The sequence below is a fragment of the Pogoniulus pusillus genome, chromosome 37 (assembly GCF_015220805.1).
Source record: "Pogoniulus pusillus isolate bPogPus1 chromosome 37, bPogPus1.pri, whole genome shotgun sequence".
Classification (NCBI taxonomy): domain Eukaryota; kingdom Metazoa; phylum Chordata; class Aves; order Piciformes; family Lybiidae; genus Pogoniulus; species Pogoniulus pusillus.
The window spans coordinates 9,918,974-9,939,076 of NC_087300.1; the positions used below are offsets into that span (position 1 = coordinate 9,918,974).

The 20,103-nt window shown below is 45.1% G+C and overlaps 1 protein-coding gene and 1 long non-coding RNA gene across 3 annotated transcripts in view; one reads left to right on the plus strand and one right to left on the minus strand.

The window, feature by feature from the left end:
• Positions 1 to 66: 66 nt before the first annotated feature.
• On the plus strand, positions 67 to 11,250 carry LOC135190882 (uncharacterized). Of its 2 annotated transcripts, none has more exons than XR_010308665.1 (3): positions 67 to 853; positions 2,611 to 2,705; positions 11,161 to 11,250. It is a non-coding gene; the product is annotated as an uncharacterized LOC135190882 (long non-coding RNA). The 2 variants fall into 2 exon arrangements; XR_010308664.1 differs by lacking the exon at positions 11,161 to 11,250 and adding an exon at positions 6,165 to 6,457.
• Positions 11,251 to 13,168: 1,918 nt separating this feature from the next.
• RLF (RLF zinc finger) overlaps positions 13,169 to 20,103 on the minus strand; it is a 50,900-nt gene continuing 43,965 nt past the window's right edge. Inside the window, exon 8 of the mRNA XM_064172486.1 lies at positions 13,169 to 18,492. Within this exon, the coding sequence (XP_064028556.1) occupies positions 13,747 to 18,492 (4,746 nt within the window). The 3' untranslated portion in view covers positions 13,169 to 13,746. The remainder of the gene's footprint in view (positions 18,493 to 20,103) is intronic.

Sequence of the window (20,103 nt, forward strand, 5' to 3'; positions counted from 1 at the left end):
GCCGATGGGGGAGCCGCGGCTGCAGTCCGGGGGAGGGGCCGGGGCGACTTGCTGCCGGAATGCTGTGTTCTGCGGCCCCGGCTGGCACGGGGGTGTACCGCCGCTTCGGGCGGCGCTGGCGCACCGAGCCCTGCTGCAGAGAGAGCAGCGCAGGGCGGCTGGGGCGGCCTCCGCCGCAGGGCAGCGGGAGGGGATGAGGAGCTCGCAGAACTGGGCCAAGTCTGCTCCTGAAAGGCGGCGGGCGAGAGGCGGCCTGACGAGGCGGCTCCCAGGACAGCCCCTGGACGTGCGGCGCAGGCGAGCACTCCGCCAAGGTGGAGAATCGCTGTCGGGACCTGCTTGTGGCGGTGGCAGTCATCGGCAGCAGGAAAGGAGCTGCCCACCTGCGCCCACCCTGCACAGAGGCCTCTTCTGCTGCTGCGGTGCAGAAACACAGGGACTGATCCCTAGGGAAATTCCCTCCCCTAACTCTTGCATCCTAACAGTGCTAAATTTGTTTGATTCCGCCTGATTCCAACCGTGAGACTGACCAGTGTGGAAAAGGACACTGAGAAGACATTTTTTGGTGCACCTGCGCATGCCTTGGGTCTGCTGTATCCCGAATCACAGAGCAAACACACACAGTGTGTGCCAAAAGGCCCCGCCCAGAGCACCAACCCCATCCTCGCCTTCCAGAAGTGGCAGAGGACTTGACTGACCGCAGTACAGCAGAACTGACTGGGCAAGGGCAAGCATGTTCCTGCATAAATCTGACCAGCTAGGTCAGTACACTTCTGACCTTTCCAGCCATCCAAGCCATGAGCAGCCAGTTTCTCCAGGAGGATGCTGTGTTGAAGGCTTTACTAAAGTCCAGGTGAACAACACCCCAGTCTGTCCCACTCAGCAGTCACCTTGTTGTGGAAGGGGATCAGGTTGGTCAAGCAGGACCTGCCCTTCCTGAACCCAGTGCTGACTGGGCATGATCCCCTTGTGGCACCCAGGATGACCTGTTCTGTGACCTTCTCTGGCACCAAGGCCAGACTGACAAGCCTGTAGTTCCCTGGGTCCTCCTCCTGGTGGCCCTTCCTGTCGATGTTTGCCAGTCTTGTCAGCTGGGAAATGATGGAAAGTGGCTTGGTGAGCCCTTCCTCCAGCTCCCTCAGCAGCCTTGGGTGGCCCCATAGACTTGTGTGTGTCAAAGTGGTGCAGCAGGTCACCGACCCTCTCCTCTCCTCTTGGTCTATGGAGGCCTCACTCTGATCCCAGCTCTATCTTCCATCTCAGGGGCTGGGTATCCAGTGAACAGCTGGTGTGACTGCTAGAGACTGGGGCAAAGGTGTTGAGTCTCTCAGCCTTTTCCTCACTGCTTTGTTCTCCCTGCATTGGACAGAGGACAGAGATTCTCCTCAGTCCTCCCTTCTGTTGCTCATTTCTTCATAGAAGCTTTTCCTGTTCTCTGGAACAGCTGAACCCAGATTAATTTCTGCTTGGGCTTTTGACCTCCTCATTTTCTCCCTGCACAGCCCATGACAGAGCTTTGCAGTATCCTGCCCCTTCTTTCGATGCCCGCAGGCTCCTTTTCTGCCCAGGCAGCAGGCAAACCTCTCTGCTCAGCCAGGCCCCTTCCTCCCTGACGATTTGGCTTTGGGCACAAGTAGCCAACCTGTTGCTGTGCTTTTCAGACTGCCCTCTTCAGCAGTGAAGCTGCACTTTGCAGACTGAGGCAGCACAGGCTGAGAATTATTTTTGGAGTTAGGAGATGAAGCACATTCTTCATGTAACAGAATCTGGGATAGATGTGAGGAGGGAAGAGAACTGAAGGAACTGGGCTTGCGGTTTTGGGAAGGTCAAAGGCTGAAGTTAATGTGATCTTCTCTGACGCTGTCAGTAAATTCTGGAAGAACTAACACTTCTAGTAGGTTGAACATGGAACATGACTTTATTTAGATCTGCTTCAGAACTGTTCTGACTGTTCAGTCACCTCTCTAAAGACAAGAGGGTCCTGGTGTGTCTGAACTTCCTCCTCTGCTTTGAACTAGGGCTCTGGGTTTGAGAGTGAAAACTGCTCAGAGAAGCTTCCACCCTTGGTGGTTCTGGGTGCTTCAGGTCAATGCTTTCTGCCTTCCTCGTGTTTCTATGTGAAGTCTCCCAGATGGTTTTCTGACCTGCTCACACATTTCCAGGAGCAGCTGGCGGGCACAGCTCACCTTCACACAGTGCATTCACTGGTGTTGCTTGTTTGGGCTGAAGTCTTCAGGTTCCTTCTCTGTGGCACAACACTTCTAACAGTCCCTGAAGTCATGGTGCAGCTGTGGGTGTTCTCCTTGACTCACTGAACATAAGATGCACATAAGCATTTAGAACATGTTTACAGCTGTGAAGTCTCAACCCTGTAAGGTTGCAGCCACCCTTGGAATCTGCACTTTTTATGTACTGTCCTTCCAGGGTCGGTGGGTAGGGGCTTCTTCATGACCTCATTGCAATAATTGCTGGGAAGTTTTTTGGCAGTGTTCTGCTACTTGACTGGAAAGCATTTTGCACTGGAGTTGCTGTATTTAGTCTACCTGTGGAAGTTTTCTTTATTTGCTGATGAGCTTGCTGGGTGCTTTAAGTATGTACAATGTTTTCCAGGAGGAAATCCCATGGCTGTGGTCAGCAAACAAGTGAACATGGAACTGGCCAAGATCAAACAAAAATGCCCGCTCTATGAAGCAAATGGACAAGCTGTAAGTCTGATACTATTTTCATGAACCTGCTCAGCCAGGCCCCTTCTTCCCTGATGATTCGGCTTTGGGCACAAGTAGCTAACCTGTTGCTGTGCTTTTCAGACTGCCCTCCTAAAGAACACTCAGCCTTCCTGAACTCCTTTGGGCTGTCTCCCAATGGTCTCTGTCCACCAGCATTTGAAATGGGCCAAAGTCTGCCTGCTGGCGGTGCCAGGTGCAGTTCTGCTGAGCCTCCATCTTCATCTCTCCCACACCTGAGAACTCTGCATTTGGTGATGGCTGTCCCCAAGGTGGTCCCCAGCCATCACATCCTCCACCAGCTCTCTATTCACAACCAGCAGGTATCTTCCCTAGCTGGCTTGCCACCTTTCTGCAGGGAGAAGTCCTAATTACTGCCTGACAGATCTCAGGTGGTCCTTAATTGCCCTTAAGACTTCTTGTCCTTATTTCATCACTACCTACCTGAAAGACCATCAGTGGAAAGTGTTTTAAGGGTGGCACTAGGGAAAGCTTTCTCTTCACATCACCAGCCTGGGCTCCAGGAGGCAGCAGAACACCCCAAATCATGCATATTTGGCCTCCCCCTCCCATGAAAAGGAGAGCAGTGCTCCCCCTCCTCTCATTTCTTGTGTTCACACATTCACCTGCTTTTGGAATAAGGATAGAAGAATTAATCTCTGTTTAAATTCTTCATGCTGTTATTTCCTTGGCTTTTGCCTAACTCAATGCTAAGGCAAGCATGTCCACTCCTTTCTGAGCCAGAATAAACTGAAAATGTTTTGGAAAAGAAAGTTCTAGAGCACTGCAAGGAACCAAATATTCATGTAGAGTCAAGGCAATCCCCTCATACCCAGTGTCTGTAAAGTTGAGGACAGCCTGGGTGCTGCTGAAACCCACGGAGCTTGTCACAGCAGGAGCTCACAGAGCACTCAGAGCAGCAAATGTGTCATTCGGTAGAGATGCTGCAAGGGAGGTGTTAATGAATGGGCCTTTGTAGCCAGTTCCTGAGACAGTATTTTAGTACCAGTCACTCATCTTCTTTCCTTCACTCTAATGCAACCCAAAACTTCTCTGCATTCTAAGTGGGCTTCTAATAAAATGATGCCAACTTAATTTTCTCATTTCTCCTGGTTCCCATTGGTAAGAACTCAGCAGAGTGACCTGTCAAACACATTAAAACCCAGCTTTCCCTTTTCTGTGAGCTGTTATATTCACCACAAGAGACTGTGGCTGCCAACTGCCACCACAGACAGGGTGGTGCACCTCTTGCTGAGCTGTTACTGGCTGGCACTTCTCTGCTTCCCTAGAGAAATCTCTGGCAGTTCATCCCGGCTGGCCAAGCCAGATGCCTCCCTGGTATGGCACTGCACCCTGACTAATCCTCTACCTACTTCCTTCCCTATAATGGTAAAAGCTTAGGACATGTTCAAGGAAGAGCACCAGTCCTATCCCAGTCTCACCCCTTCTAAAATGTTGTAGGCAAAAAACCCTGGGACAACACTTCTGTAGGGAGTCAGGAGAAGAGGACTTGAGGGCACCAACTGTAAACTTCATGAGAATGGAGAAAACAGGTTCAGCACCTGACAGGGCCAAAGGCAAGGTTTTCAGCTTCCCTTGCTCCCTGCCATGCTCAGGTTCTTGGCATAGAATCACGTAGGTTGGAAGAGACCTCTAAAAATCATCCATTCCAACCCCCTGCACTCAGCAGGGACATCCTCCACTAGATCAGATTGCCCAGAGCTCTGTCCAGCCTTACCTTGGCTACCTCCAGGAATAGGCCTCAACCACCAACCTGGGCAAACAGCTGCAGTGTTCCAGCAGCCTCCCGGTGCAGAATTTGTTCCTCACATCCAATCTCCATCTGCTCTGCTCTCATTTCAAACCATTGCCCTCATCCTGTCCCTGAAGGCATTTGGGAACAGTCCCTCTGCAACCTTCTTGTGGAAGGTACCGGAAGGCAGCTCTGAGGTCTCCCTGGAGCCTTCACTTCTCCAGGCTGAACACCTCCATCTTCCTCAGCCTGTTCTCATAACAGAGATGCTTCAGCCCCCTGACCATTTTTGTGGCCTCCTCTGAACTTGCTCCATCAGGTCCATGTCCTTCCTGTACTGAGGGCCTCACAGATGGACACAGCCCTGCAGGTGAGGTTTCCCCAGAGCAGAGAGGCAGGATCCTCTCTCTGCATCTCTGTCCATGCTGCTTTGGATGCAGCCCAGGCTGCCATTGGCATTCTGTGCTGCAAGCTCACACTCTGCTTATGTCCAGCTTCTTGTCCATCCACACTCTGAAGTCTTTCTCCTCAGGGCTGCTTTCTGTCACTTCCCTCTGCCTGTATCGAGTGAGGGTTGTTCCAGACCTAATGTGCTAGGATTTACTTGGAAAATGAATTTCCCTCAAATAATTCCCTGCAGCTCTGCTGAGAGCCCTGCCAGCAGTCAGTCTTGACAGTGTCTGTAGTGGTATTTATAAGCAGGCAGGGCATCCTGGAGCCTTGGTGAATTTGGGCATGCACCACAGATAAATGTGTTGTTTTCCTATAAAGTCCACACAGCTGACTCGAGTAATTTTAAAAACAAGAGCAAACCAAAATGACTGTGGAACCACATCCACATTTCTTCAGGTATCTGCTCTTCACAGCAAGAATCCTTTTTAGGAAGTCAGTGTCATGGTATTCCTTTACTACAGAACTAAGGATTTCTCCCATCTGTTGGAAAGCCAGCATCTGGGAATGCCACATCTTCACTGAGGCACAACTCCCATTAGCACTTGGAAGGAAAAACACTGACTACTCGATTACATACAAACGGAAATCAACAGGGAATGTCTTGGCTTCAGGTCTTCACCCTGTTGTGGCCTCCTTCCCCAAAACCAGTCCTAAGCAGTAATGAGGACTGCCTGCCAAGAAATCAGGACTCAACCTGGATAGTTTTGATGGTGTCTAGATTTCATAATTTATAGCTTTTTAGATCTATGTCATAAATGTGGAAATTTTCATCCATGCCATCACTGAGATGGTTGCATATTGTGTAGGTGAGAGGAGTTTGAAGACCGAAAAACACTGTCAGCATCTGAAGTGTGTTAGACATTACTGCTGTAACTAGAGAGCAGCTGACAGTGCAGCACAGCACTGCTGCCTTTCAACAGAACACAACTTGAGGGGACAGCACCAGAGGGAAAAAACTGCCACCAGGGTGCTCCTGTACACCCACTGAGGAAAACCCACTCTGACCTGGTAAGAGTAGAACATCTTGGAGGAATTTGAGGAATTTCACACACAACTGCTTGTGCTAGTTTGAAGCAAGCTGGAATGTTTCGGTAAAAGAACTAGATAACGGGCTGTGAAAAGGAAAACAATTGTGATGTCAGCTTCTCTCATAGTCTCGCTGAGAACTCTGGGAAGAACAAGTAAACATTTGATAACATTCTCCATTTTGTCTTTCATTCTGCCTTTGCCTTCAGACCTAGTCACATCTCCTTAACCCCACTACCACTAACCTTCCTTCTTAACCTCTTGGCTGCACCTCAATTCTTCCTGGGAACTTGGGTAAGGTTGACAGGGAACAGGGAAGGTGTTGGGGTAGTTTGAGAGCCCCTCCTGGGGACTCAGGTTTCTGGGAGGGGAGTTGTGCTTCTGTATTGTTTATCCTTTGTATATTTCTGTATATAACTGTATCTATTGTAAATAGCTGCTTGTATATTTGCTGCTGTAAAATAAATAGCTTCATTTATACTCCTGGAATCCTTTCTGAGTTAGCTGGGGCAATTACAAAAGTGTGGGGGGGCGGGTAAGAGCCCAAACCATCACATTTTTAATTGGCGCCCAACGTGGGGCACTATTGAGCAGGAAATTAAGCTTCTGGAGGAGTTTGCTGTGAAAGAAGTGCTTTATGGAGATCATGGCACACATGAGCCTGATGATATTCCTTTGGGAACAGGTCTCATGAAGAAGCTTATTAAGCTTGCTCCTTCATCCTATGCTAACATCTTGGCCAGCAAGTTTCTATGAAGGAGTGATAATGGAAGGTCTGTTACAGTTGGTGAGTTCACTGACCAGCTCAGGCAGGTAGAGGACAGCTTGGCACATTCTGCCATAGTCTCTGCTATAAAGACTATGACTACAGAGATGAAAGAGATAAGGAATGACGTTAAAGATAGCATGAGAGAACTGAAGGAGGATCTTAAAACCTCCATTTCCAATCTGGTAAAGGATACCATTCCTGCATCATCTGAATGGGTGCATGTTTCTGCAGTCAGGAACAGACGCCCACCTCCTGCAAGGCAATTCCAGTCCAGGAGGAGACAAATTCCACCCAGACATCAGCAATCACGCGCATCACTGTGGATACTTCTGCGTGACACATACGGGGAGAACATGAACAAGTGGGATGGTCAACCTACTTCAGCTCTTTCAAAGAGGGTCAGGGAACTGCAGAGTGGCAGAAACAGAGGCAGCAATGCCAGAAAAGTAGCTGTCACTTCTTCAGCTCCCGAGAGCAACTGCAATTGTTCCAACAGTTGCAATTCCTCTCACAACAACACCAATCACTGTGTACACCCCACATGCCATGTTCAACATTAGGGGTGCCCTGCCTCCAGCCAGGAAGAGGAAAGGGATAGTGGAGAGAACCGAATCTATTGGAATGTATTCATTAGGTGGCCTGGCAGTTCAAAAGTTAGGAAATACAGGGCTTTAGTTGACACAGGTGCTCAGTGTACTTTGTTGCCATCAAATTGCAAAGGCACAGAGTCTATCACTGTTTTTGGAATCACTGGTGGATCTCAAGAGTTAACTAAGATACAGGCTGAGATCAGTTTAACTGGTAAAGAGTGGAAGACACATACTACTGTAACTGGTCCTGATGCGCCTTGCATGTTGGGAATTGAATTTTTGAGACAAGGTTGTTTCAAAGATCCTAAGGGTCACAAATGGGCTTTTGGAATAGCATCTGTAGAGATTGAGGATGGTAAATTGAAATTGTCTACTAGACCTGAACTTTCAGATGAATCTGCAGTTGTGGGACATCATGACATAGAGGATTTGGAAGTGCCAATTGCAACTCAAACTGTTCACCACAGGCAGTACAGAACTAACCGTGACTCTTTGTTGCCCATTCATCAGCTGATTCGTCAACTGGAGAGTCAGGCTGTCATCGAGAAAGCTCATTCACCTTTCAACAGTCCCATCTGGCCTGTGCGTAAGCCTAACAGCAACCGGAGACTCACAGTTGATTTTCGTGCCCTCAATGAGGTGTCTCCACCCATGAGCGCAGCTGTGCCAGACATGCTGGAGCTCCAGTACGAGCTGGAATCGAAGGAGGCTAAATGGTATGGAACCACAGACATTGCTAATTCTTTCTTCTTTATTCCCATAGCAAAGAAGTGTAGGCCTCAGTTTGCATTCACCTGGAGAGGAATCCAGTACCTGTTCAACCGTTTGCCTCAGGGGTGGAAACACAGCTCAACCATTTGTCATTCAGTCATCCACAATGCACTGGAGAAAGGTAAAGCTCCAGAGCACGTACAGTTCATCGACAACATCATTGTGTGGGGCCAAACTGCTGAGGAACTCTTTGAGAAAGGTAACAAAATCATTGACATTCTGTTGCAAGCAGGTTTTGCCATTAAGAGAGACAAGGTCAAAGGACCTGCCAGAGAAATTCAGTTTTTGGGAGTGCGGTGGCAGGATGGTCGCCGTTACATTCCTCAGGATGTGATCAACAAAGTCTCCAGCATGGCAGTTCCCACAAATAAGAAGGACACACTTTCTTTTCTTGGTGCAGTGGGATTTTGGAGACTACACATTCCTGGTTTCAGTCAGATTGTCAAACCTCTGCATGATGTGACTTGTAAGAGAAACAATTTCGAGTGGGGACTTGAACAACAAGCAGCCTTTGATCAAATTAAACGAGAAGTAGTCCATGCAGTGGGCTTGGGACCTGTGAGATCTGGTCCGGACATTAAGAACATTCTGTACACGGCTGCCAGTGACAATGGTCCAACTTGGAGCCTTTGGCAGAGAGCTCCAAACGAGACACGTGGACGTCCACTTGGTTTCTGGGGACGTTGTTACAAAGGTTCAGAGACAAATTACACCGCAACAGAGAAAGAGATACTAGCAGCCTATGAAGGAGTGAAAGCAGCTTCTGAAGTGATTGGAACTGAGTCACAGTTGCTCTTAGCTCCTAGACTGCCAGTTCTAAACTGGATGTTCAAAGGCAAAGGTTCATCACCGCATCATGCCACAGATGCAACCTGGTCTAAATGGATGGCTTTGATAACCCAACGGGCACAAATAGGTAATCTTGGACGACCTGGTCTGGTGGACGTGATTACCAACTGGCCGGAAGGCTCAAACTGTAGCAAACCTCCAGAGGAGAAAATAACTCGTGCTGAAGAAGCTCCTCCCTATGGTGATCTCTCTGATCAGGAAAAGAACTATGCTTTGTTCACAGATGGTTCCTGTCGTCTTGTTGGGAACAAGCGAAGATGGAAGTCAGCAATCTGGAGTCCTACCAGGAGAGTTACCGAAAAGAAAGATGGCGAAGGAGAATCCAGTCAGTTCGCTGAGGTAAAAGCTGTTCAACTTGCTCTTGATGTGGCTGAACGTGAAAATTGGCCTATCCTTTACCTCTACACCGACTCGTGGATGGTAGCCAATGCTCTATGGGGTTGGCTGAAGGACTGGAAGAAGAATGGTTGGCAGAGGAAAGGAAAGCCTATTTGGTGTGCTGATCTATGGCGGCACGTAGACGCACACATGCCTAAAAGCAGAGCTACTGAGGAACATCAACATAACCAGAAGGCAGACCAAGCTGCTAAGATTGCTCAAGTTGATACCAACTCTGATCTTGACATCGACCTTGATTGGAAACACTGAGGTGAACTGTTTTTAGCTCGGTGGGCCCATGACTCATCTGGACATCAAGGCAGAGATGGAACATACCGATGGGCTCGTGATAGGTCAATTGACTTGTCCATGGACGCTATCACAGTATCACAATATCACAGTATCACCAAGGTTGGAAGAGACCTCACAGATCATCAAGTCCAACCCTTTACCACAGTGCCCAAGGCTAGACCATGGCACCAAGTGCCACATCCAACCTTGCCTTGAACTGCCCCAGGGACGACGACTCCACCACCTCCCCAGGCAGCCCATTCCAGTGCCCAATGACTCTCTCAGTGAAGAACTTTCTCCTCACCTCGAGCCGAAATTTCCCCTGGCGCAGCCTGAGGCTGTGTCCTCTCGTTCACCCAAGTCATCTATGACTGTGACATTTGTGCTGCTATTAAGCAGGCTAAGCGAATCAAGCCCTTATGGTATGGTGAGAGATGGTCAAAGTACAAGTATGGTGAAGCCTGGCAGATTGACTACATCACTTTACCTCGATCTTGTTCTGGCAAGCAGTACATGCTGACGATGGTAGAGGCCAGCACTGGATGGCTGGAAACCTATCCAGTTCCACATGCTACTGCACCTAACACCATTCTTGGCTTGGAGAGACAGATCTTGTGGATACATGGAACTCCAGAGAGAATCGAGTCAGACAATGGCACTCATTTCAAGAACAATCTTGTGACCAACTGGGCCAAAGAGCATGGTGTTGAGTGGATCTACCACATACCCTACTGTGCTCCAGCTTCAGGGAAGATTGAGCGCTACAACGGTTTGCTGAAAACCACCCTAAAAGCCATGGGGGGTGGAACTCTGAAAAACTGGGACAAACATTTAGCACAAGCTACCTGGTTAGTAAATAGTACAGGTTCAGTAAACAGAGCAGGACCTGCACAATCAGATTTGGTCCAAACAGTAGATGGTGGTAAAGTTCCTGTTGTATGTGAAAAGAATCTGTTAGGGAAAACCGTTTGGGTATTTTCTCCTTCGGGCGAAGGGAAACCTGTCCGAGGGGTGGTTTCTGCTGAAGGTCCTGGTCATACATATTGGGTAATGCAGGAGAATGGTGAAATTCAGTGTGTGCCACAGAGAAATCTAACCTTAGCTGAGAGAGTTTAAATTCAGAGTGTCTAATATAAGCTGTTAGGAGTTTTCTGTTCTGGGTACCATTGGCGCCCAACACAGGAAGAAACTCCAAGAGAATCTATAGTACGTGAGCATGAACCCAACGTCACCTGGGAGTCCCTGTTCTGAGCTTTTGAATCACCTATATCTGATTGAAGTGTGAACTGAACTTGTATATATTGTTTTATTGTAAATATTGGTTTAGATTAGATCGGATAATTCTCAGCGATACTCTGAGCGAAGAAGACAAGGGGTGGATTGTGCTAGTTTGAAGCAAGCTGGAATGTTTTGGTAAAAGAACTAGATAACAGGCTGTGAAAAGGAGAACAATTGTGATGTCAGCTTCTCTCATAGTCTCGCTGAGAACTCTGGGAAGAACAAGTAAACATTTGATAACATTCTCCATTTTGTCTTTCATTCTGCCTTTGCCTTCAGACCTAGTCACATCTCCTTAACCCCACTGCCACTAACCTTCCTTCTTAACCTCTTGGCTGCACCTCAATTCTTCCTGGGAACTTGGGTAAGGTTGAGAGGGGACAGGGAAGGTGTTGGGGTAGTTTGAGAGCCCTGTGGGATTACAGAACTAAATTGCTACAAAACTCATGCTCAGTGTGCCAATTCATTTATCCAAGTAGCAGGATGAATTGTTTTAACAGGAAAGCTAGGAACACTGGAGAACTTAAAGCTGTTTATTCAAACAGCAGGATTGGACAAAGGTATTTTTAAAATTATTTTGTAGTTCTCTCTGGTGGCAAGTTTGCAGCAGACTTTATACGAACAGTATACAAGAAATAAAAACTCATTCCAACTCACAGTTTTAAAGTGATCCAAAATTTGATAGCCTGAAAGAAAGAAGGAGGGAACTGCTGTCAAGGGAGAGACAAGGCTGCACCAGTCTGTTCTGGTCATTACGGTACCTCCAAAGAACCTGCACTTTGAATTGCTGCTTTTGACACTAGTCCTAAGTGAGCCTATTCCAGCATTACAGTCAGAGCAGCTGTGTTGTTACTCTGAAGATGACAGAATGCTGGGGGTTGGAAGGGACTTCTGGAGATCATCCAGTCCAACCCCCCTGGCAGAGCAGGATCATTGAGGGCAGGTGACACAGGAACTCGATGGGGATGTTAACACCTCTGCAGTTTTGTACCATCAGCAAACTTGCTGAGGGTCCACTCAATCCCCTCATCCCGGTTGTTGATGAAGATATTGAAGAAAGTCAGATGCAGTGCTGATGACTGGGAACCATCACTGTCCACAGGCTTCTAACTGGACTCCGCACCACTAATCACAATGCTCTGAACTCTGTTGTTGAGCCTCTTTCCACTCCACCTCTTGGTCCCATCATCTAACCCACTTTTCCTGAGTTTACCTATGAGGCTGTAGGGTAGACAGTATCAAAAGCCTCACTCAACCCTTCCATTGCATGTGGCATTTGACCCAGCCATCTTAGGCAAACTTCTGTCAGGTTTTGATCTTTTGCACAGAAAAAGCTTCAGCCATGGCAGGCAGGAACTCTTCTGTTCCTTTTCTGAACAATTTTTTGTAATTAAAAAGATTCTGGGACCACAGAATTCACTCACAAGCTCTATAAGGTTGTTCAAAGGAAATCTGTGATTACACCTTCCTAGTGGGCAGAAAAATATCAGTGCTGACTCCCAGAGACAACAATGGAAAAAGAAACAACTTGAAAAAATCTTAAGTACAATCAAATGTGGGTATCAGTCAAGTGTAAAAAGAAAGCAAAGGAAACTGTGATTAGGAAGTGAAATCTCAGCCAGCTTCTGGTTACAATGTGTGCAAAATACAGCACAGGCAATAGGGGAAGCTCAGAGGAGCAAGTGGAGCTGTGCTATGACATTTCTAAATCCAGTCATGTCTCTGTTCTCCAAGAACCTCAACTGTTCATCATCATCAGACCTACTGCATGATCTATGAAGTCTAAAATAAAGGCAATTTTCTCTGATACATTTTATTGTACCTAGCTATTACCCAGTTAAATTTCTACCTGCTAGCCAAGCTATTGCCAGCTAACTCAAGGGGAATGGAAAGCAAAAAGACTGTGTTTAAAGGTCTGTTCATTAGTATCCTCACAGAGGAAATGCCACTCCCAGGGCTCAAGGCCTCATGATGTATCCAGAAGGATGGCAAGAGGTGAACTGCAGAACAAGAAAAAACATCTTAAAATACTGTATTCCTCTTCAGGTGAAGCTTCCAGCACAAAGCTAACCAGGGAACCCCAGATGTGCAGATATACTTTCAGGTGGTGCAATGTCCTCAGAAGGCTGACAATGTTCTTCACACACTTAACCCGTACCATACATGCCCAGGGAATCTCCTTCCTTATAAGGGAAAAGAGGCCAGAACTGTCTCAGCTTTAAGTGGCAACTGTCTTCGGCCTGCACTAATGAGAATGCTTTCAGATCTGAATAAAGCACAGAGAGGATTATAAAATAAAAAGCAATACTTTACTTTTCTGTATCTACACTGGTTCAGCAGTCAGACAAATTATCTACAAATGCAAAAAGTGAAGCAACATTATCCAATGCACTCAGAATGGTCCCAAATTCAGTTACAAGTAAACCACATTAAAGACTTACTGTACAGTAAACAGATGGGTGAAAAACTGTAATTTATTGAAACTCATAACTCAGAAAATATAAGATGCTGTAGTGTACAATATGTTACACAAAGCACCCTAGGGTGCACATTCAAGTCAAGTAACTCCATTGCCCCCCAAACCCTGGTACCCTAGTACTTGTTCCATATACAATCATGCACATTTACTCTTCAAGAGGAAGCCCCCAGTATTCTGATGTGTTAAATAGCACCAAAATCAGCATAGTTCATTGAAAAAATGGGGAGCTAAATTAACTTGGCCAATACTTTTGACAGATATTATACATTCATGGAATTAAACAACCTAAACTAACCTAAACAGTGTGTACTGCAAAAATTACTGTTCTAGTTTGAAGTTCTCCCCATAAAGAAGTAGTGGAGATGATCTGCTCTAAGCAAAACTACTTACGTACTTCCTACACAAAGCTCATCTGCCTTTTTTGTTGGAAATAGGTCTATGAGGGGTGTGGAAAACTTGGATCTTTCAAGAACAACTACTGGTCTTAAGTAGTGAAGCTGTTTTAAGGCAAGGTCTCCACAGTCCGTTAGTGCCTTGTCCAAAATTGCCCTCAAATTTTCTAAAGAAGGGGCAGATGAAGATTCTGATAACAAGGGCTGTATTTCTCTTAGCTGCTCATGGTTATTTGGGGCTATGATTACAGTTTTGTCATCTACAGGGTTGGTTGCTGGTGTATCCCCTTGACTGTCTTCCTCTTTTTGCAGGGCTTTATCTACTGTCAACTGCTCAGAAGACTCCCATTCTAAAATCTCATCAAAATCATCATCATCATCATCATCATCATCCTCTTTTCCCTCACTTTCCTGAATAAATTTTAAAAATGAAGACTCAAATCCCATTGGTTTATATGTCTTTAAATCAAATGGTTTGGACACAGGAGGCTTCTGGAATTTGTCTTTCATAACACAAAGCGCCTTTCTTTTTGTACTCTGATTAACCACACTGTGCTGACATCCTTCTGGGTCTTTAGCCCTCGGTAGCTCTAACTGTAACCCTGAGCAGTAAGAGCTATTCTTTCTCTCGTTGTTTTCAGAAACATCTTCATTTTTACTCACACCTGTCTCCCTGATGTTATGCTCTTCGAAACAGGCATTCTTCAAACTGTGGTTACATTTTAAAGTGCCTGAATACACAAAGGCATCAGCATCCAAACTCGTGCTACCTGATGGATGTTTGGTTTGGTCTTCACTGCTTACATCTTGAGACTCACAGTCAGAAATTGGAACAGGAGCTTTTTCACTTTCCTGCACAGTGTCAGGATTAGCTGATTTATCCTCTTGAATTTCTACACCTATTTTATCTGAGTCTAAATCTGCATCAGAGCAGGACTGTTTCTCAACCATCACACCACACCTGACACAGACAATGAGCTTCTGAAGCCGCTGCTCAATGTACAGGTTGGTCATTTGATGTGTTCGCTTGTAGTGCCGCAGGATGCTGCTCTCCAGCTTCACTACAGATGAGCAGCCCTGCACCATGCACGGGTACTGTGTCAGGTTAGACTTCTCCTTGCACATCTGCAGGGCTTCCTCTTTTGTTTTGAAATTCAGCAAATGCTTTTCTCTATGTCTGCTTATTCTTTTCGGCTTTTCTTTTAGCTGCTTCCCATTCTGCCTACTTAGGTCGAAAGTGTCTTTCAAATAACTCTGTTTGTTCTCTTGATCATCCTCTTCCTCTCTCCGGTTCCTAAAGAGACTGTCATAGTACTCACTGTGCTTGAAGTAGACATGCTGAGAGTAGTGGCTGTAGTTTGTGAAGATCCGATTACAGCCGTTAAGGTCACAATGGATTTCAAAATCTTTGTTTAGTTTCTCTTCACTGGCATGTTCATCTATCAGGTGCTGCTTAAGCTTATCAAAGGTATAAAACACAGCAGGGCAATGGGCTTGGTTGCAAGCAAATCTCACAGATTCAGCTTCAGAAATCAGTTTTTGATCCTCTAAGAGTTCATTGTGGAAATCACTGCAATGCTTTGCAAGAGCTTTAGAACAAAAGAACCTCTTACCACACTCTTTGTATTTGCATGCAAATATTTTTTTACATTTGACAAGTTCCCTTTTTGTTCTTGCTTTGTCTTTCTCTAAGCAGAGATGTTCCTTGTTATACTGGTGAACAGTCCTGTAATGGCGAATCAAACCCTTCTGATTGGTAAATGCTGAGTTGCAACTTTTATGTATGCAATGAAATGGTTTGTGGTACTTATGCAATATATAACATAAGTTTCCTTTAGCAACTGTTCTTTTGCTTCCCCTTCCCTGTCTCACTTCCAGTTCTTCCCTATGACTGTCCAGAGATGCTATGTTAGGTGCTTTTCTGGTGACATTGTTGTCTGGCTCCTCACTGGACTCCAAATCTGTCTCAGAACTACAGTCCTCCTTTTTAGGGTGACATAGCTGCTCAGAGTGGTCTGAATGTTCAACTAATTCAATGCTGGTTGCACAAACAGGTGTTGGAACAGCACTGTTTTGATGAAGGTCATCTGTACACAAACCGGCATGATCAAGTTTCTCGTTTGAACACACCTTGTGAGCTGCCCTCACGCAGCCAATCTGATGCTTGTTTCTGTAGTGGATTCTAAGGTGTGTTCTTCTTGTAAATGACCTTTGGCAAATGTGACACTTAAAGGGTGAGTACCGGTGCTGGAACATGTTTAACTGAAGAACCATCTCCTTTGAGTAGTTATGCTTTTTAACATAGTGCATTAAGAGAGCCTCTCTGGTCACAAACTCACATGTACACCCATGATGTTCGCAGAAGAATGGTTTAGCTGCCAGCTGGGTAAGGTACTGGCTGGGCAAATCATCTTGTTGCTCTTGAAGCTGAAATTTTGAGGTAGTTTTATTTACTGATTCAGCGCACTTTGCATCCCTAGATGAATAGGATTGCAAAGAGCCCAAAAAAGGCTTGTGTCTTGAAGAATTCTGAATGGTAGAATTTTTTAAGCTTAGATGTTTCAAGCCTAACATTAGTTCCAACATATTATCTTCAATATTTGATTCTTTAGAGCTGTCATAAAAAGATGTTTCTGGGGAAGAAGGACAAGTTTCATCCTTCAGGCCATTGCTTCCTTTAGCATCTATAGCACAACACAAGCTTTCTGGAGAGTCAGCATTTGTATCTGAATTATGACCTAACTCTGTATTATTGTCTGTAAGGGATTTACTGTGCTGAATGTCACTCAACAGATCAAGAAAGTCTTTAGTTTTAATCTCTGTATCTTTTTTACCTTTGAAGTTATATGGATGAGCTCTGCGAAGATATTTTTGCATGCTTCTAGAAGTTTTGTGTGTAGAACAGTAGCCTTCAAAACCACAAGGAAGGTTTTTTTCATCAAAGCAAACTGCCACACTGGAACACTGTTGTTTCACATCTGCTGGATGGAAAACTCCTTCCTGGGACATGAGAAAACCTGAAATCGATTGATTGTGAGCCATTGTTCCAACAAGCAGGGGAGACACCTGCCCTTGGTCTACTGCAGCATCTGTGCTGTGGTCCCCACAATGAAGGCTGCAATTACTTTCACTGTCTAGATCTTCACTGTCAGAGAGAGATTCTTCCTTAATCTGTGGAATTCCCTGAGAGCCAGAGGGATCCAAGTTATCATTCAGACTAGAGTTTTCAGATTGTTCAAGCAGCTGAGACTCTGGAAGATAACGGCATTTGTCTTTTGAAACCAACTCTTCAAGTTTCAGTGTCTGCTGCACTTCACCATTTGACACTTCAATGTTATGCACTGCAAGGTGATTCTGAAATTCAGTTTTTGAATAATAAAACTTTTTACACCCAAAGAAATTGCAGGTGTAGGATGCATCTCTGAAGTGCTGTGCTTCATGGTGGTAAAGTTGCCCCAAATCACTGAACACAATGTTACAGCCATTTAGCTCACACTTGTAGCGAAGGTCATCATGTGTTTGTTTGTGGTTGAGCAGCTCATTAACAGACCCAAACCTGGCATAGCAATCCATGGACACACACATATATGGCTGAGGCCCGCAGTGCACACGCTCATGCTCCCGCAGGTGGAAGGACGTCATGAAGTGCCGGCGACAGAAGGCACACTTCTCCCTCCTGTTCTTCATGTCCAAGTAGTGTTTCGCATTCTCATCGTTGTTTTGATGTTCGGCTTTCAGATGTACACTTAAGTATTTAAACTGTTTGAAAACTCTAGAGCAATCTGTTCCAGGGCATGGATAGATGTCTCTGTCCTGTAGCTGGCAGTTCTCCAGCTGGCTGAAGGTGACATACTCCTCTGTGTCATTTTCAAAGTTTTCAGGCATCTGTGGTTGATGTGATTTCTCCTGAAATGCAGAGGGTGGGCTGCTAGAGGCTACTGTATTTTGTGGGGACCTCTCTTTTTTCAGTATTATTTTCTTTTTAGGTCTGTGTGTTCTACTAGGTGGCATTTTAACATGTTCCATTACATGTGGTACAAAAAACTCCTTTCTCTTGAACTTTTTTGTGCACACTGGGCATGTATAAACACCATCTTCCATATGCATCTTGGAGTGATGCAGTATTCTAGCTTCTATGCACTCCCTTTTGCAGAGCACACAGAAAAATTTGTACTGAAGCCATCTCTGGTACCTTTCTGAAGAACCAATTGGTTTTTTCACTCTTGCTTTTTCTTTAGGGTGACTCAGTGTGTCTTTGCCATCATAATATTTATGTTCTTTTGTCTCATCGTAGTCACTAAAGAAACTTTCTAGCATGTCCGTTTCATTGATGGACATATTACAGCTTGCATCATCCTCAGAATCAGAAGCTACTTTCCCTAAAAGTTTCAGGCAATGTCGCTTTAAAGTCTTCCAGTCCCAAAACTCAGGGTCAAATGGCCAATATGCTTTTAAAGCTAACAGCAGCTCACAACGGAGCGAATTTGGAACAGGAGCACTTTCTTCATCAAATTTTTGATCTGGTTGCATATAGAGCTCTTCTAACACACTAAATCCACTCAGAGTTGGCTCAAGTAAAAATTCTGTGAGCTGACAAGCTCTCCTAACTTCAAGGTCTTCTGGTAACAGGCAAGCAATCGTTTTGCACACTGACGTTTTCATTTCATCACTTCCGTTTGATCGGATCTGAAGGGCTCTCACACACAACAAAACAGACACAGCAAGTCCTGCTTCTTCTGCCTGTTTAAGGAAAACAACACAACACAGAAGACAGCCACAAAACAAATGTTACTTCTCTTTGTAAGTACATTCTCTCTATAACTTTCAGTGAAGATGAACAATGAGAGCATCCAAGAGACTACAACCCATCCAGAATGTATTCATTATGTAACTTCCAAGTGTTAACTGCCCAGGTCACTGAGCATACTTTAAAGAGCTGCCAACTGTTTTGTGAGGAACCTCTTTCACTTTTCAGGTGAGGGGAGCCACTTCTCACTGAGTGCACTCTGTGGAGGAGTCACATGAATTAGTTTAGGCATTTGATGTTCAAAACAACTTTCTAACTCCTCTCCCTCTTTTCACTGATTGACTTCCAATCATAACTAGTTCAGATGTTTAAAGGAGCATCCCTCCGCAGCATCCACAGAGGGTATTACTCAGTGCAATAAGGAAATTAGTGTAAATTCACATCCTGAAACAAAATAATCTTCAATACCAATCAGAACAGTAATGGAAATGATTCCTGATGAAGGTAACTGGTGTTTTACTTCCAAACATGTTCTGAGTGATCTGTGTAACTCTGTGGTGCTGCTCAGTGGCATCAGGAAGACATCTACAAATGCTGATTTTAAAAAACAATCTATCTCACACTCTGCGCGTGGACAAAACTGACAGTTCCCTTATTTCAAAAGCATACTTTTCAGCAAAAAGATTCTGGACACATGATGTAACTACCTAAGTCATTCTCATAAAAGCCAACTAACAGGTGAGATATTTATGAACAGTGTAGAGGGATAAGATGTGGCTAACACCACCACATCCACATGGTAAAGATCCCAAAGGATTAAGGAGGAGTTAAAAGAATTAGCAAACTCTGGTACTTACTGTGCATGGCCCATTGGAAGTCATGCAATTTTCCTTTAATTCAGTAACAGAATTAATTTGCTGGACAGCAGTAAAAAAAAATAAAAGCAGCTATTTCCCCAGGAGAAATGCAAATATTGTTTAGCAGGAAACACAGAAAGTAGTGTGTAGTTAAGAATGCGATGGCTTTATCTATCAAAGTGCATACACAGATGTGTTTTAAAAGCAGGAAGAAGGCAACTTTGAAGAAGCTAGGAACATACATTTCTGTGTGCACTACCAAATTCATCTTTGACAGATTAGAGTTCCAGCTCTATCGTCTGCCAGAGGGACAATCATGGCACCTTTCTGATTGCTACTTTGACTCTAAATGAGAGCTTTGGCATTTGCTTTCTTTACCAAATCACGCTTGGTGAGTCATTTCATTTGCAGAATTAACTCTAGTCAGTGAAAGATACTCCCAAATAAATCTGAAGGTAGAGAGAAACGTAATTGAAAACTAAAGGCATCTTGTCTGTGTTATTCATAATTCATATGATGCTATTTGAGTTAACTCATGTCCACATAAGAATGCAAAGGGATGAGCAAATTGAGGAGAATACTGTTGAATTGAAACATTCATAAAGCTCATGAGGCAAATTATACTGCTACATGTGCAAAACTGTGCTCATTTTCAGGAAGAAATATCTGAAATATTTTGGAAATTTTGCCATTCCCAACAGAAAACCCCATGTCTAAGGTCCATGATCTGTGTAACACTGTCACTGA